Source organism: Oryzias latipes, chromosome 1 (assembly GCF_002234675.1).
Source record: "Oryzias latipes chromosome 1, ASM223467v1".
Lineage (NCBI taxonomy): Eukaryota > Metazoa > Chordata > Actinopteri > Beloniformes > Adrianichthyidae > Oryzias > Oryzias latipes.
In genome coordinates, this window is record NC_019859.2 from 1,744,311 (window position 1) to 1,762,185 (window position 17,875).

Below are 17,875 nucleotides of genomic sequence, written 5' to 3' on the forward strand. Positions count from 1 at the left end.
AGTGGTAGGCGTGTGGCCTTCCACTGTCTCCTGATAGGTGAAAGTGGTTGCCATAGAAACGTTGACTCAGACCAGTTTGGACCAATCACTGCTTACCAACGACGTCTGGCTCCAACGTGGCGGCGTCCATACCGCAAAAAGGATGGCGACTGAATCTGGTTGGAGATGGAAGTAAACCGTTTTCTGTGGCTGACGTCACACCGACTCGGTCCAGTTATGATTTACAGTCCATGGTTTGAAGTGTTCCCTCCTACTTTTCATTATGGTCTGTCTTTGGAGTACACTGGAGTTTGATAGTTTCACACCGAGACATCGTCAGCGATGGGGAACAGGTTTGAGGCGCGGCGAGTTTAGGTCAGAGAGACTCGGTCCAGACTTGCAGGACGAGTCGTGGAAAGACCCGCCCCCAACACCACCATTACCCCCCCTTAAGCCCGTCTCTGCTGCCCAGTCCAGATCATCTATATCATCACGAAACCAAACGAGGAGTTTCCTGAGCTCAGTAACGGTTTGGAATTTGAACCAGCAGCTCTGAACTGGTCAAATAAAACGTGAAGACGGACGGACCAGAACTGTTTGACCTCTGACCTATAAGCAAGGAAGAATCCCTCAATATCATGTCATCATGTGATTGACATCCTGCTGCTCGAGTCCTGGCACGTATCTGAGGGGCGCCAGAGTCTTCAGAACCTGAACCTGAGGGTCACCTGGTGTGAGTCCAAACTCTACACAACTGAGGTGAACTTGAGGAACTTTTATTCAACAACGAAGGGGAAAGTTAAAGTCAAACTACATTTCAGTTAAGGCAGGTTCATCCGTTGGTCCGCCTTAACGCACATTTATGTTGGAAAGTTGGAGGAGATTAAAGTGTGAAACATAAATGTTGTCAAAGAAACACAGAAGTCTTCAAATATTTTGTGAAGAATGTAAAGAAAACTGTCAATTATCAAATTTAAGGTTTAAGATCTGCAGATAAAAGGACTCGAATAAACATCCTGTGTAACACTAAACTCTCAGTTTTACATCCATCAGTCAGATCTCGTCTCGTTTTTGGGGTCTTTGGATAAAACATGCCAGAGATTATCAAAATGTTTTTATTCCCTCCTTTGTACAACTTGAAGACGTCAAAACTGGATAGAATAAATAATCAGTCACACAGAGCCGGTCCAGGATGGGTCAGACGTGTCCTGTGTAATGTGGAGGTGGAAGGGTCATTTGCATATTGACACATTTACAGAAACGTCATGAGAAAACAGGAGCTGGTTGCTTTCATGATAAACATTCCGTGATTCAAATTGAAATTGTCTCCAAAAGCGTGACCGGTGTTTGGCGTCCATGTCGATCCACAGAGATCTTTAAGCCAAACATACAAACCCGGTCTGGGGGGTTCGGGGCTCTTCTACTCTCTTCTGCCACTGTGGCCCCCTCACATCTCGTTGGGGCCCTTCATGCCGGAGTCCTTGGCAGAGACCGGCGACGCCACCATGGCCAGGATGCACTGCGACGACTCACAGTAACCGTTTTGACCCGGGGGGCCAGGAGGCCCGGGCACGCCGTTGATGCCGGGGACGCCACGAGGCCCCGGCTCCCCGTCGCGGCCGTGGGCGCCGTAAGCCGGCCGGCCGGGCTCACCTGCAGGAGGAACGGCGACATCATCACGATTCAGAAAGACGTGAATCAGCCGAAACGCAACGCCATCACCCCCCCATCCTGAGACCACGCCCTGACCTCCGGGTCACCTCAGAAATCTGTTGCTCCTGTAGGTCTTCACCTCCCCACTCCACACCTGTCTGACCCCCACCTCCTTTCTCAGACCCCCACCCGCCTCCCGTCCCAAATGGGAAAATGAGTGTTAATGTTGGGTATTTTGGATGTGCAATATGCGTTATTAAAGGTGATGGATATAAATAAATAAATACAAAATATAAAAAATTAAAATAGAAAACAAAAAAGGAATAAAATAATTTAAAAAGTAAAAATCTTTCTGTCACCCTGTTAATAAAGTTTATATAAAAAATATAAAAGCAACAAAATAAATAAATGAAAATAGAATAAGAAATACGTAATAAATACATTAATTAATTAATAAAAAAATCTTTCCATTTATCTGTTACTCTGTTAATAAATTTATACAAACACTTTTAATAAAATAAATAAATAAATAAAATAATTAAAAAAACGAATAAATAAATAAATTAAGTAATTAAAAAAAAATAGAAATTTCTGTCTCTCTGTCACTTCCTGTCGTCCAATCAAATTGTTCCATTCCGATCAGACGGTTCTCTGATTCTTCCATCAAATGTTTCTGCATTGCTTCGGTTTTTCAGGTTTTTTAATGTTCGTTTTATCTTTTTCTTTTTTTTGATGATTCCAAAGACACTTTTCAGCTAAAATGTGTTATTCTTATTTATAATTTCATAAACAATAAATGATCAGCCATGAAGGTCGCCCCAACTTTAGTAGTAAGGAACCATTTTCTTCTGAGATTTTAAAGTTCATTTAAGAACTAATTCTTTTTTTCATTCTGGGCAACAGCAGTTATCAGCAGTTTAAAATAAAATAAAATATAAACATCAAACGGCCACATTTGACCCGGTGGGTCCTCCCAGGTAAAAGAAAAATAAGGATTTAGTTCCTTAAAGTCACAAGTTTTGGTCTTTTACTTTTAAAAACTGAAACCTGAGTCAGACGTTTACCTGGTAGACCTGGTACCCCTGGTTCTCCTTTGGGTCCCCTCTCTGTGGGTCCTCGGTCTCCTTTGTCCCCCTGGTCACCTGGAAAGAAAAAATATATATATATAAAATAATCAGAATGATCATATTTAATGCAATTTAATCTGCATTATTTTTTTCCCAAATGTATGCACTCATAAAGCTGTTGCCCGACAGAAAAAAATATCTGAATAGTTTGCTGAAGTTTGACATTTTTACAGATTTGGCTTCTCTGGTTTTATTCTAGTGCGAACACTTCCTGTCTTTGGCCTGCAGGGGGCAGTAATGCGCCACTGAAGGGACAGAAAAAGAAGATTTATCTGTTTTCTTCTGTTAAAAACAGATTTTGGGTTAATTTACCATAAAAACAAAGTTTTGGATCTATTTCTATTTTCTACTCAAGAACATGTTTTAGCTTTTTAAACATATTTGGGAAATCAGGGGCCGACGTGGTTCAAACAAACATTTCTGACCTAATTTATGAAAGAAATTAATTTTGTTTAGTTGCTTTTAAAGCAACAATTAACAAAAAAATATAAAGAAAATGCAATAAAAACATTAAAAATAGTTTTCAATGAATGTAATCCAGTTCAATTCCACCTATTCCAATGAGGTAATTAATCCTAATTCAACGTAAGTAATGTGTAAAATGGCGTTTGCTTCTATATCTTTACAGTCACACACTGACGGCTGCGACGGTCCTCCTTCTCCAGATCTCACCTTTGGGTCCCTTCTGACCCAGTAACCCAGGTGGGCCCTTCAGACCCGGCAGGCCTCTCGATCCGATGTGACCAGGAAAACCGTTTTCCCCGGTGGGGCCTGGGGGTCCAGGAGGACCCGGAGGACCTGGGATTCCAGCGATGCCGGATTCTGGTCTGGTGAGACTTGCAGCCAGCTGGGCCAAGTGTTCTGGGACACAGAGGGACATGCAGGTCACGCTGGAAACGGATTAGAGGATCCAAACGGACCTGAGGGGTGGGACTCACCCTGCATGACCCGCATACAGACCCGTTTGATGTGGGAGTCCGACGGGGGTTTTCCCTGCACAGAAAGGGGACCGTGAGCCTTTTATTGTTGGTCCTCCGGTTCTGAAGGACGCTCTGAACAAAGATGAACCGTCTCACCGCCGGCCCCTGCACACCAGGCAGGCCTGGGACCCCCATGTCCCCCTGCATGCCCCGCGGACCCGGTGGACCCGACTTGCCCTCTTTGCCCGGCACTCCTCGGCTGCCTTCAGCTCCTTTGTTTCCCGTCTCTCCTGGGGGGCCCGTCTGCGCTCAGCGACAACATGATGATGATGATGATGATGATGATGATGATGAGACACAAAAAGATGAAACAAAACCTCAGAGGACGTCACAATAGTATGAAAACATTCCCTTACAGAAAAAAAACAACAAAAGTGGGGAGTTACTCCCACAGGTTGTGGGTAGAAGGAGGCCCTGGGTCACAGTTGACCCGGGAGCAACTACTACGTGACCCCAAAGCATCATCACACAACAGAAACGGTTTACTTATTTATATATATGCTTTAACTGGTGTTCTGTTCCCGAATGCAGTGAATTGGGTCACGTCTGCTTTGACCAGAACCAACCCAGTCTGTTCAATTAGAACTGGTTAATTAACTCAAAGAGAAGAGAAACCACTTCCCCCTTTGACCCTTCAAAATAAAACCTGCTTACACCGACCCAGAATGCAGTGCAGCAGAAACGCACTACATAGTGGCTTCTCTATTTTGTAGTTCTGTCTGAATCTACAATTCCAAAATCCAGAGCCCTAGAAATTTCCCAGAAGTCTCTGCGAAAACCAGTGTGCCTCGATGCTCACTAGATTGGCAAATATAGACCACAATGCATTGCATCTGAATTTTTTTTGCCAAGAAATGTATTTAAGTGTATTTTTTTAATATAGTAATATCTTCAGAAGACAGTGGACTCAAATAATCGTCAATGCGCATATCAATCAGATTTTAACTTTGCGAAATCGATGAGGTCATAAAAGTAGTGATAGATAGATAGATAGATAGATAGATAGATAGATAGATAGATAGATAGATAGATAGATAGATAGATAGATAGATAGATAGATAGATAGATAGATAGATAGATAGATAGATAGATAGATAGATAGATAGATAGATAGATAGATAGATAGATAGATAGATAGATAGATAGATAGATAGATAGCCCATGCAAGCCCAGAGAGTGTTAATCCTAAGCATGGCGTCCAAATTGCTTTTAAACTTCAGGGCACTACATAGTGCCACACTGTACAGTTCATTCTACGTACCGATCCTTTCTCGCCTGGTTCTCCTTGATCCCCCTGAAGAAGAACGCAACACATTTGTTTTCAGGACACTTTTTTCTGTTTCTTATCTTTCCTCAGGAATACCGCTGAGTCATGGTCCGGGCTGCGTGTCACTCACCACGTCTCCTCTGTCTCCTGGCGTTCCTTCAGCTCCTGGAGGCCCCTTTGATAAAAACACATTATGGTTTTTTAACGAGATGCGACTCCACAGCAGCTGGAGCGGACCAACAACGCCATGAACATACCTGCTCTCCCTTTGGGCCGTTAACGCCAACCGCCCCCTGAAAACACAAGAATGACGTCACAAAGGTGAAAACAGCTGAAGAATTATTTCTCCATGATCGACCGTCAATAATCCTGACTCCTCTGCTCGGATTCTTTCTCATTCAGTTTTATCATTTGAACACGTCGCTGATTATATTTTGTCCAATTAACAAATTAAAAATAGGGAAACGTAAAAAAGCATTAAATAAGGTCATCCCTTCACACGTTATCCACTTAATCTAACCTCACCTTAAATTGAAAAAAAACACCAAAAATATAACTCCTATATAATAGGCGCTATATATAAAATAAAAAGACTTTTATTTTGGTAGGTTTCAGGAAAGGATGTTTGACTAAATGAAAACATTTCCTTCCGTTTGAGGTGAAGTTTGGAGCACCACAGGGTTCAGTACTTGGACCCGCCTTTGTTTAACTCATCTTTGTGTTTCCAACCTCACAAATATCCTCCTGAAACATTTCCTGACAGTGTTCCCTTCTCTGTCAGCCTGACTGCAGAAACACTGAAGTGTGGGACGCTTCCCAGCGAGCCGGGGGTACAGCGTCTGTCAGGACGACTCGTCTGTTCAGTTCCCGCTTTGCTTTAAGGCGAGGGTTAGCGTGGATTACCCTGTCCCCCTTCTCGCCTCGATAACCAGCAGGTCCAGGAAGTCCTGGAAGACCCGGATCCCCCTTTGTTCCCTGTTTTGAAAACGCAGACGTCAGAAAACAGAACACACTTCAGAACCAGAACCCAAAACATCTTTTTCCTCACAAATCTGACCTTTTTCATAAAAAAATGAACTTTTACTGCCTACGAACAGAGATTATAGACCCCCCCCCCCATAGCCACACTACCATCCAGACCCCCCCCTCAAACGTTCCATTCCTGGGGAACAGAGGTTTCTTTCAGACCCCCCCCCCCCACCTCTTTTCCTGCCCCGAGTCTCCCCAGAGTTCTGGCAAAAACAGAGACACAGTAACTGGAGGCCATTCATGCAGTGGATAAAACCGCCGCTCATCAGCCGTTCCTGCCTCAGACGTTGGTCAGACGTCACAAAGTTGTTGTCTCAATTTAGATTTTTCAAGTTCTTGTTGAAATTTTATTTTAAAAAGTGGGAAAAAAAGTCATTTCCCAATATTTAATAACCCAAATTATTCAATTTTATATCATCAGACACCAGAAATCAGAATCCCCGTTTAATCTTCTGATTGATCTTTAAGTACGAGACACATTCGTCCTCTTTTGATCGACTTTCCTTTGGTGCAGTTAAAAAAAAAAGTGCTTGTTTAAATTCATTGTGCCTCAGTTCTTTTCAAAATAAAACTAGTTTTGAAAGGAAATCTTAAAAAAGAAAGCATTCACATTCCTACTGAATTAAGTTGGTCATTCTAATAGTTTTGGTTCTGGGTTTAGGCGGGGACTCAGAACCAGTTTGGAGTGAGTTTAGGTGGAGTTTGGAGCTCCACAGGGTTTTGTATTTGGACCACAGTTTCTTTTAGGAGTTAACCAATTCTCCCATCGAGAACTTTTACGATGTGTTTTGGTAATTATCTCAACTACTACTACTTTGAAAGTAGGCCCACAGGTTCACTAAATATGTCAAATATTTAGTCAATTTTGTTTGGAGTTTCGGTGCAAAATGAAGTTGATCCGATTTTTTTATTGAATTTTTTGTATTTTCTCTTCAATTTTTTGGCTCTAATTAATTGCCAATTGTCACATTCCAGCCGCTTTGAACAGCAAAAACAGAATCTTAAGAAAGTTTAACCTTTGTTTCTAGAAAATTAATCTTATTAAGAAAGTTTTTAACAGCAAAGTAATCTTAGTTTAAGAAAACATGACTTAGTGACCAGAATTTTGTTTTTCATAAAAATAGGAACTCCTGATATGACCATTTTTTCCCCCCACTGACATGTTTTTTTCTTTTTTTTTTAAGAAAACGTTTTAGGCTTATTTGTTGTTTTGGAGGGTTTCCATTTTTACATTGTGCTGGGAGTTTCCTGGTGGGGTTTCCCTCAGATTAGCAGCTCTTACCCGGGCTCCAGGTGGTCCCGGAGGTCCGTCAGCTCCCCTCTCTCCACGCTCGCCCTAAAACCGGGAACAGAAAGTCTGCTAAGTTTGATAGAAACTGCAGAAACTGAAGCGAATAGGATGACATCGTCACTGTAACTGTTTCACTTTTTTTTATAGATAAAGTTTTTTGGGATCTAGAAGTGAGGTGGAATATCAGGAAGTTTGGGTTTTCTTTGTGACTCACGGGTCCTCCTCTGGGTCCAGCCGGTCCCACCTCTCCCTGATCTCCTCGTTCCCCCTGGAGGCAAATGGAACATTCCAAGTTGTCAGCATGTTCCATTGGGATTCTTGGGGTTCTTTTCCTTTCCTCTGAAGGAACCGTCACTCACCTGTTTCCCTGGAGGTCCCATCAAACCCACGACTCCCGGATCTCCTGAGTTACCCTGAAGGCAAAAGCATCACCTTCTGATCCAAACACGCAGGAAAAATTTGCCGGTTTTTGTCTGACAGCGTGTGGAGATCACGGCCAAGAACGATTCAAAGGCTGCTGGACTGACGCCCGTCTGCAATCCTTACCTTCAGGAAACTGGGAAGACGCTCGTTTTTAAAGCAGAAAATCTGGATGCGTCTAAAAATCTTTGCTTAAATCAGAAACTGCAGCGAGAAAAGCAGCGGATCCCAAAACACGCCTGTCACTCATGCTTTGATCCCTTTAGCCACTTCTGTTTGAGAGATTTCGGTTGAAAAGGCTCTTTCAATGTCTTTTTCTTTGGGGGGGGTTGTAGTTTTGTTTCATTTATCTGGTATTTCTTTTCATTTTTGTTCGTTTTGACTCATGAGTGATGCAGGATGCAGTCGTACCTTCACGCCCCCGTGTCCTTTCTGGCCGTACCCACCGGGCACCCCCTGCAGAAAAAAAATCATGTCACGCCTCAAACTGAACGAAGAGCTGATGGCTGGAGCAGAGGTCAGAGGTCACTCACATGAAGACCCTGAGGGCCGGGGTCACCTGGAGCTCCACTTTTCCCCACAATACCCTGAAAAGAACAGAAAGAAGAATTTAGGTCATTAAAAAAAGTTTTTTTTTAAAAAAATATAATAATAAATAAAAAGTTTCGTTTTTAAATGTTATATTAAAACTTGAATCCCTCTGTGACTCAGATCAGGTGCGCTGTGTGGGACGGGACATTTTTATCTGTTAGTATTAGTGAACGGGACTCAAAATGAACAATTCCAGAAATGTACAATCGTTAAATCTGACAACAAAAGTGCAGCAAAGATCTGCTAAAAACTCAAAACTCTGCTGGCGAAAACCCGAACAAATCCTCCTGAACTCTGGTTCATTTCCAACCAGTCCAGGTTCTTCTCAACATCTTCAGAAACTCGGTTTCTTCGGTTCCCGTCATGTTGGGCCTCCAGACCGAGCCGCGCTCACCTGGACCCACAGGTGCAGACGGCTTCACATTTAGTGGGAGGAGCTTCTGCAGCCTGCAGCTCTGAGGATCCGTGCACCGTAACAACCCGTCACAGCTGAACAGAACCTTACCTTGGATCCAGGAAGACCCGGTATTCCCTCACGACCATCAGGACCCGGGAGACCCTGTGAGGAAAAAAAAGGAGAACTTTATCCAGACTAAGACTTGATGGCATTTTATGGCAAACAGCTGATGTATTTCTGTGAGTAACTTGATGCAAAATGTTGGTGAAAGGATGGGAGTCTCACCGGTTCTCCTTTTGGACCTGGAACTCCTCTGATTCCTGCAGGTCCTGGATCCCCCTTTGAAGATAAAATGGACAAAAACAAAAAAAGGCTGCAGGATAAGGAAGTTTAGAAGCAGCTCTATAATTCTTTTTAAAAAACATTGAATAAATGACACCAGTTCTCCATCTTTATTCAAAATCAACCTTTCTAGCTTCAGGTTCTGATCCGCTAGAAGCAGCTCTGACCTGACGTGTGATTTAATAAAACCTCTTACGGTCCCTCCTGACGGTCCGGCCTCGCCCACGGCGCCTCTTTGACCCGGATCCCCCTGAAACACGTCAGCATCCATCAGCCCTCTGGGTCAAGGAGCTCTGAGGGTACAAAGATCTGCGCTCACCGGTTCTCCCTGGACGCCTCGAGGGCCCGCATCGCCAGGTTTTCCCCGAGGTCCCTGTTTAAGGCGACAGCAAAGGGGGTAGAAAGCTGCATAAGCTGACAAACATCTCCTTTTTTGGGGAAAAAAATGTGTCGTTTAAAGAAATATTAACATAAGATGTTCAGAAATATGTTAAGAATAAAGTTTACATTTCATGAACTTTACTTTGAAAGTCCAGAAACCATTTTGCTGGTTTGTGAAACAGAAGTTAAAGGGTTAAACTTAGTTCATTTTCTTTCTTTTTCCTTCAAAATGACTTGACTTTGTACATCAATTTAGACACAACCAAATGCGTTAAATGCATTTATTTATTTACTAAAGACTTCATCACATTCATTGATTTTTAAGGGTCTTCTGGTTATTCTTGGGGCGTTTCTTCTTGTCATTGTTGGTTTTATTTTGAAAAGTCAGCTGAACCTCAGTTGGAACTGCCATCATTTTTGCTGAAACCCTCACTACTTCCTGCTCTTAAAATATGACTTATAGACATTATGTAGTTATAGATTCTTATATTGATCGTTTGGAATCTGTTGGACCGCTAAAATGAAGTGGTACACACTACAGGGCAGTTCCCTCCAGGGCAGTTCCCGGTTCCTGCCTCAACTGCCCTCTGATCACTTCAAGGTCTAACCTCTTTCTTTTGTCGAGATCTAGAAACTGGAACTACTTTGGTTTTTTTATCCCTCCATTGTGGTTCTTTGGCTCTGAAGAAAAATCTTGACAATTTCAATAAATAAAGGTTGTAGTTTTGTTTGACCCTTGGTCTATCCTAGGCACTTTAACATTGGGAGTTGGGTCATCTAGACCCACTAGACAGTGCTCTGAACCTTTTTTCTTCAATGATTTGTGATCTTCACTGGTGTCCATGGATTACATGAAATCTTTCCACCTTTATCCACCTTTGTCATGGTAGGGAGAACACATCAATGGAAGGGGGGGGGGGTCATCTTGACCCCACAGGATAGCACAAGGGTTAAATAGTTTGAGTTAAAGTCCCGCTCCAATCATCTTTTGATCTGTTCCCGGTGGTCTTGTCATTATGGTACTGCCATTTCTGGCCAAAATCCAAAAACCTGTGTGATTTTCTAGGACATAGTTTCTGCAGAGCGGCAGGAGTTGATCAGAAATTCACCTCTGAGTGAATTAGGTGCAAAGCAACCCCCTCCCAGTTGCTGAGAGCTCTCTGTTTCCCCCGCCTCCCCAACAGCCCCTCTCACCCCCAACCTAACATTAGCGGTGTCACAAATATCAGATCCATCCAGCCGTTCAGTTCTGATCCAGATTCCAGCTCAGACGAGGAAAACAAAGAAGGATCGGTTTGTCTGACAGTGGATGCATCAGAAAGGGGCGGAGCATGAAAGCTTGTGGCCCCGCCCAGCATATTTCTACACAAAAGCAATCTTTTTAAAACAGCATGTATTCAAAAGCAAAGGTAGAAAAAGGATGACGGCGCAGCAAAGTCATAATGATAGAGAAGAACCCCGTCTGATTGGCCTTTTGAAATGTTTCATTCTGCTGCAGCAGGAGGAGGAGCCTATTCGACACAGGATGTCTTTTATTTTGAAAGGAACTTGGATTTTCTGCTGTCAAAAGCAAACAGAGTTACATTTGTTCTATAGAAATGTATAGAGCTGCTATAATTAAATTGTTGTAAATATTTAAAATAAATGACCACTAAAACATAAAGTGTAATTTTCTAAACAATGAGGCGGAACTTTGCGGTTCTCGCCGGGTTCTGGTCGGTCAGAAACTGGACCAAACAGCTCTTTCGGTATTAAAGGCTGCAGAACCTCTGTCAGGATCTGAAGTGGAAACGGTTTGGGCTAAAACTCTTACCCTGTCACCTTTGGAGCCCATTATTCCTGGAAGGCCTCTGGGTCCCCCTGGACCCTAAAATTACTCAGCAGAAAGAGGAGAGTCAACACGTTTGTCTGGATGAAAGTATCTGCTGAGAAACCTGAAAGACAATCTGGTCGTTTAGAAACTCTGGTAAAGTTTGTTACTGGTAATCCTTGAGTGCCAGTCTCTCCGGGTGGTCCTTGTTCACCTTCCACGCCCTGTTGGAGATAAAAAGGTCAGTAATGAGGAGAAGCTGATGATCAGTTGACCTGGTAAATGGGGTCAGGGGTCACCTTGTGCCCTTGACGTCCGGGCTCTCCGGATTCCCCCTTTGCTCCTTTGTGGCCCTGCCAACGAGAAGATCCCACGTTTGCAGCTAAAAGAGCAAAAGGGCTTGGAGTTTTCAGGAGGACCCACCTTCATGCCGGGGAGTCCAGAGTATCCCGACAGGCCTGAGGTGCAGGCACTGGGGCACTGAAAGACACAGCAGCCCCCGTCAAGTCATGCAAGAGTTCTTCCAGGACTTTCTTGGGGGGTTCACTCAGAGAAAAGTGGGAATAATCAGGAGGGAAAACGAATCTCCTAAACTTGTGAGGATTTGACCTTTGACCTCTCCTGCCCGGATGCGTTCAGGTGTGGGGATCAACTCCCCGTCTTCAGCTTTTTCTCGGGCAGAACCTCTGAGCTCACAGCTCAGCTCCCTGCAGCAGTTTGGGTTCAGGGCGCCCCTCCCACCCAGAACCAGAACATCTCCAGCTCCGGGTGGGAAGGCGGATTTTCCAGAACCAGAACAGCTTTTCCGACATCCTTCGGCAGAATCCGTGCGGCTCCCGTCAGGATTCTCCGATCCTCCTCCATCACAGCGACCTCAGAGTCCGTCAGACATTTCTACTTTGGACTTTTTTAGGACGGACTAAACACGGATGATCCATCCTCCTCTGGAAAAACCTGGAGAACCCGTGGGGTCCATGTTGGCCGCCTTTTTTTTAACCTACTTTTTTGACATTTTTTTATGTTTGGCCCCCATAATAGCTGATACTTATATTAAACAAAAAAAGAGGTTCAGCATAAACCTTTAAATTCCAGACTAGAACGGTTCTTGGGTTCTCCGGGTTCGTCTGGTTCAACATGACGTCTGCAAAACCTCCTCTGTAGGTTCGGTTTTCTGAAAGGGGAACCTGAAGCTCCCTGCAGACATTTGTTTGAATCGTTTTGAAGATAATTACGATGCTGCACTTCAGCAAAGCGTCTCCGCTTTCAGAGCCACAGAAAAGAGATTTCAGACGGAAACTGGTTCTGATCAGAAGACACAGAAAGTTTCTGCTGAAATGGTGGATTCTGGCAGAGAAAGGCAGTGATGCAGTTCAGAAGAAAGGTCTGAATTTCAGCTTTGATTTATGAATTGATGGATTTATTTATATATGTGTGTGTCAGCGTCTTTGTTTTTACTTATGGCTTTTACGTTGATAAATGTTTTTTATAATTATGTAAAGCACTTGGTTTCACATGTGTATGAAAAGTGATTTGCTTTGATTTAATCCGATTCTGAATCACTTTTATGCAAAATCTGCTTTTCTTTTTCTAAATGAACTCCTGAGGAACAGAAAGTGTCTGTAAAGTCACTTCATCAGCATTCAGTCTTCAGATTTGTTTGGAGGAAGTTTGTGACGTTTCCTCCTTCCTGTCTAACAGCCGTCTGATCGACATTTGTTTACTTAAATAAATGGAATCGCACTCACCGGGGATTCTCCGTTATAGACCGCAGGAGGTCCCTGAAAACAAAGGGGAGGAGCTTAAAGCATGAAGGACAGAGGAAAGTCCAAAGTGAGAAAATGGCGTTTTACCCGAGGACCAACCAGACCAGAAGGACCGACTTGACCCCTCCTGCCCCTCGCTCCCTGTGACAGAGCAGACATGTTATCCATCAAGGCCTCCTGATGCAGACCTCCATCAGGAGGAGGTGCTGGTTGATGCACTCACTGGGGGGCCGGCCCGTCCCATTTCTCCTGGGAGCCCATCGGTACCCGGAATGCCCTGGAAACGGGAGACATGCAGTAGAAACAGAACCGTCTTCTACACTGTTTCACATCTCATCCTCGCCGTTCTGACCCGCCTCAGCTCCTCCTGTAGGAGGCGCTGCAGGACATTTGTGGGATCTCAGGCTTAATGGGATAGATTTCCAGCTGGACTCTTCTTCGTGGGTTTGGATTTTTTGGAGTTTTAAGCATAAAGTTCTCGCCTCTCTGACGGTCGATGGAGGATGGCGAGCTCCGCAGACGTGTGGGCGTGGCCCCCTGCTGAGTCAAAGGTGAAGCTCCCTCCCAGACGATGATCTCAGTCAGGACAGAGAAGATCTCGTTGGAGAGGAGGCGGCTGAGGAGGTCCCTCCTCAGCCGCCTCCTCCACCTCCTGCTCCTGCTGAGATGTGAGAGCGAACGGGAAGCAGATCCAGGAAACGCTGGAGGATCTGAGCTCCTCGCTGCTCTGTGAACTCCCCAGAGAGGAGCTGAAGGAGGTGGGGAAGCAGGTTCAGGACATGGACTTGGGTGGGGGCACAAGGTTTTTTCGCTGAGAGGTCATCTAATGTCGTAGTTTCTTCTTCAGAGACAGGAAGAAGCTTCAAGGCCAGCTATTCCAGGTTGTCCTGACCCCCCCATGAAGAAAAACTCCAAGATACCTTCAGTTGAAAAAATAATACTCACATCGAGCCCATCGGGTCCGACCCCCTGTGAAAGACAAATCCGTCTTTTTCAGTCACTTCATGCTTCTCCTCTGTTACGGAGGATTTAAAACTCATCACATTTTTACTCACAGGCTCTCCAGGAGGTCCTTGAGCTCCAGGTTCCCCCTGAAACCCCGTCGAGAAGAGAAGCATGAACTAAAGCTCCAGTCATAACGCTGATGTGGACGGAGTTTCTGCTACATTACTCACTTTTGACCCTTTCTTTCCAGCCGGACCTGGATCTCCAGGAGGTCCCACGGGTCCCTGTAATACAAAACCAAATGAAAAGTAAAAAAAAAAAAAGACGGAATGATCACTAACTTTGGTCTGTTTTGCGTTTGAAAACAAGAAAAAAGTCTCAAAGGATTCCATGAAGTTTTTGTTGGAGCTTTAAAAAGCTGCTCATGACTGAGGAAAAAGTTCATGAAGGATTTTCCAGCATTCATAAATCCCGTCGGATAAATATTATTAATGTTCTTCCAGGAAATACTAAAGTGATTTGAAGTGAAATGCTGAAAACCTCTCTCTCTCTGTCTGAACAAACAAGTCTAGCCTCAAATCCACTGTAAAGCACGGCGGAGGAGCAATGATGGTTAGAAAATGTGTTGCTCGGCTGAAGACCAACGAGTTCGACTGAAAGCGGGTCCGGCGGCAGCCCCGGTGGTCCAAGTGCGGACGCTAATCCACAGCTAATCACGCTAATCAGGCCGTCGCAGTGAGTCAAAGTCCACACGTGAAGCCGACTGAAGAGCCGTGGCGGGCCGTGAACGCCAAAGCCAACGCTCGCCAATCACGACAGGAGGAAGGAAATCTGTTGCTTTCCTCAAAGGAGCAGAGAAAAGGCTGCAGAGTGAAAACCAGCAGAGGGAGGCGGTTCGGCACCGACTAACCTGAAAAGGTCAGCGGGTTTAAAGCGTTGAGTTGTCTAATTATTTCAGAAAAACGATGAGGAGGAGACGGACGCCAGGAACAAAGACATAATCAAAACTTTGAAGGTTAAATTTAAGTTTATGGTGAAGTTTCGCTTTTTGTTCTGGAACAACTTTGCTGTGAGAAAGTTTTCCTTAAACTTCAACACAGAATCACAGCTTTTGGGGTTTTGCAGCATCGTTTAGTTCTTTTTTGCTCTTGTTTAGTCAAACTGGTGTTTCAGAGTCTCTGGATCAATAATCAGTGAAATCAACGTGTTGAAGTTCCACTGCGATCATCTTTTGATCAGTTTTTAGGCCAAATCAAAAACCCGCTGTCGTCTTCTAGGACATAGTTTCTGCAGAGCGGCAGGAGTTCATTAGAATTTCACCTCTGAGTTGTGGGCGGGACTTTTGGGGCAGAGCAACCCCGCCCCCCCTTCCCATCATCCATCTGTTTACACTCTCTCCTGCTGGCTTACAGCCCCTCACACCCCCAACCTAACATCAGATCTATCCATCTGTCCAGTTCTGATCCAGATCCCAGCTCAGACCGAAAAAACAAAGACGCTCATGGATCTGTTTGTCTGCATCAGAAGGGGGCGGAGCAAGGAGGCTGTGGCCCCGCCCATTTAGGGTCCTACATCACATTTCATCTGCTCCTGATTCCAACCATTTGAATAAAAAAACCTCAGAAATGCAATTTTAAGCCTAATTTTTTTTAGAGATGTCTTCCATCATCAGAAAAATGCCACAAGAACATGTTAAAAACACCAAAAACACCATTTTTGTTTCATCAGAGTAACTTTAAAAAGAGTCTTTCTTAAGAAGAATCACTTGTTCCTGCAGAATTCTTCATGCAGGTCCTCTTAAAGAAATTTAACTGGGAGTAGCCTTTACATTGATCTTTGCATATAAATTCTACTTTTCTAACTGAAGTTTGTTTTATGACTAAAAGGACCAAAAAAGAAATAAAGTTGTCGTTTCTTTAAGAATATGCAGCAAAAATAAAAAGTCCCTTGTTCTGCTCATCCTTTGTCTGTTTCCATGTGTTGAACCTCATCTGTTGTTTCATAAATTTGCTGCAGATCTTTAGCAGAGCCAACAGTTTCTCCGCGGCAGACAGAAAACGCAGTGTGAGCGCCGCCGCCTCTCCCAGCATCCACCTCTTTCCTGTCGGCCATCGCCGCACAAAAAGAGCTCTGTTCCTGTCAGGAGGACATTCTAGACGCTCCTCCAAATAGCCCGATTGATTTATTCAAGGGATCTTTTTCTCCCTCTGCAGTTTTTCCAACGGGAGGCCAAGACAAACCGTCCGCACAACAGCTGATCTGTATCTGCAGCTCTGATCCTTCACAGCTCAACACCCCGAGGAAGAAGAGGGAACATCATCATCCTTCAGTTTGACCTACATCTGCACCCGGAAGACCCGGCTTTCCAGGAGATCCGTCTTTCCCGTCGTCTCCGTCCAGACCCTGAAAACAGAAGGCTCTGTTGAGTTCATGGGTTTGAACTTCAGCTTCAGTTGAAGGTTCTCTTCTTGACACAATGGACTCACTGGTGGACCGGTCACCGTGGAGTCCACTCCTCTCTCCCCCTGAAGGAACCACAGAGATTTCAGTGAGAAAAGACAACATGAGCTCTGAAAACACAACGAGCTCTGAAAACACAACGAGCTCTGTCACGACCTTCACGGTGCAGAAAAAACACCGTCTCGTTCAAGTACGCACGAAAAAAGCGTAAAACACAAACGTTCCTCCAGAAAACTGATCCTGACAGACACAGAGTCAGACTCACGTCGATTCCATCCACTCCCGGCACGCCAGCCACACCCGGTGGTCCTGGGGGGCCTCTGGGTCCGACTGGGCCTCTCTTTAAAACAAACACAAAAAACGGCTTTCCCCAGTTTTCATCAGAAATCCGTCTGTGGGCAGCGCCGCCGCCGCCGCTGCAGCTCACACAGAGGCTCTTTGTGGGTCCAGAAACCAAATCTGGACCCCCATTATGAACCTCTTATGCGTCCTGAGTAAAAACATGTGTTCAGATTACCTCTGCCAGGTGTGCACACTGAGATGAAGTGACTGAACACCAAAAATAAGGGTTTTAAAAGCTGAAACCTTTGATCTCATGGAAGTGAATAACCTTAACAAAGTCATTTTTCCTTTACTTGTTTGATTAAATGTCAAAATGTGATTTAATTGGCTTTTTCTAGGTGAATATCAAAGGCAGATTGTGATATTAGGTCAGACTGGTGAGCGTATTCTGCAGGTGTTGTGTCGACTTTACTCTAGAAAAGCAGGAAAAATGAGGCCAGACTGGAAAGAAAACTTGAAAATATTGTCAAGCAAGGTTTCAAATAAGATTATTTAATCCTTATTCAGAGCCATAAGCAGGCTCTTAGCTCTTTCAGGAAAAAAACAGAAGAGATTTCTCTCACCTGAGCCGAACAAATCAGCACCGCCTGCAACAGAAGAACCAGCAGAGAGACTCTGCAGATCCTGGAGGGAGCCATGGTCTTCCTGCGCTCCACGGAAGACACAAACATCCCAACTTTCCTAGTTCAGATGGGGGCCCTCGGACTCTCCACCTGCCAGTGTCTCCCCAACTGAAAGCCCTACTGCCTGCAGGAGGAGGAGGAGGAGGAGAATGTGGCAGAACCCGATTACGAGGAGGAGGGGTTCTCTGTTCACAGGGGTGGGGGCATGACCTGCTTTCAGTCGTGAAGGTACATCGGAGGTACTGGTCCAGATAGTTGTCACCATGACAACCAATAAGGATCTTGACGAGCACAAAAAAGTAAAACTACACGGTGAGATTTATGCAAAATTAACAGTTTTAATGTTTCAATCCAGAGAAGCAGGTTATGTTGTTTTTATTCTGCAAACAATGATCACAGAGGATCACAGAAAAAAAACTATGCTTATAAAGAATTATAAAAACAATTTATCTTACTGCACTTTCCTTGATTACGT

The 17,875-nt window shown here is 44.4% G+C and overlaps 1 protein-coding gene across 1 annotated transcript; it reads right to left on the minus strand.

Annotated features, from left to right (window-relative positions):
* Window positions 1–739: 739 nt before the first annotated feature.
* Window positions 740–17,603, minus strand: LOC101163140 (collagen alpha-1(IX) chain). Its single transcript, XM_023956625.1, has 32 exons — window positions 17,341–17,603; window positions 16,701–16,775; window positions 16,462–16,500; window positions 16,316–16,378; window positions 14,206–14,259; window positions 14,086–14,121; window positions 13,976–13,999; window positions 13,254–13,307; window positions 13,118–13,171; window positions 13,013–13,045; window positions 11,691–11,747; window positions 11,567–11,620; window positions 11,438–11,491; window positions 11,271–11,324; window positions 9,396–9,449; window positions 9,273–9,326; window positions 9,020–9,073; window positions 8,843–8,896; window positions 8,280–8,333; window positions 8,158–8,202; window positions 7,686–7,739; window positions 7,541–7,594; window positions 7,318–7,371; window positions 5,910–5,981; window positions 5,264–5,299; window positions 5,137–5,181; window positions 5,001–5,033; window positions 3,836–3,982; window positions 3,698–3,752; window positions 3,432–3,620; window positions 2,697–2,774; window positions 740–1,632 (listed from the first exon to the last, which is right to left on the minus strand). Exons 1-32 carry the CDS (start codon window positions 17,446–17,448, stop codon window positions 1,427–1,429), a joined length of 2,097 nt encoding a protein of 698 aa, XP_023812393.1. The 5' UTR covers window positions 17,449–17,603; the 3' UTR covers window positions 740–1,426.
* Window positions 17,604–17,875: the final 272 nt, after the last annotated feature.

Coding starts and splice junctions, on each gene's coding strand:
- LOC101163140 (XM_023956625.1), bottom strand. CDS start 17,448: ATGTTTGTGTCTTCCGTGGAGCGCAGGAAGACCATGGCTCCCTCCAGG. Junction 3,983..5,000: donor AACCAGGCGAGAAAGGATCG/GTACGTAGAATG, acceptor CGCTGAGCGCAG/ACGGGCCCCCCAGGAGAGAC. Junction 3,753..3,835: donor CTGGTGTGCAGGGGCCGGCG/GTGAGACGGTTC, acceptor CTTTCTGTGCAG/GGAAAACCCCCGTCGGACTC.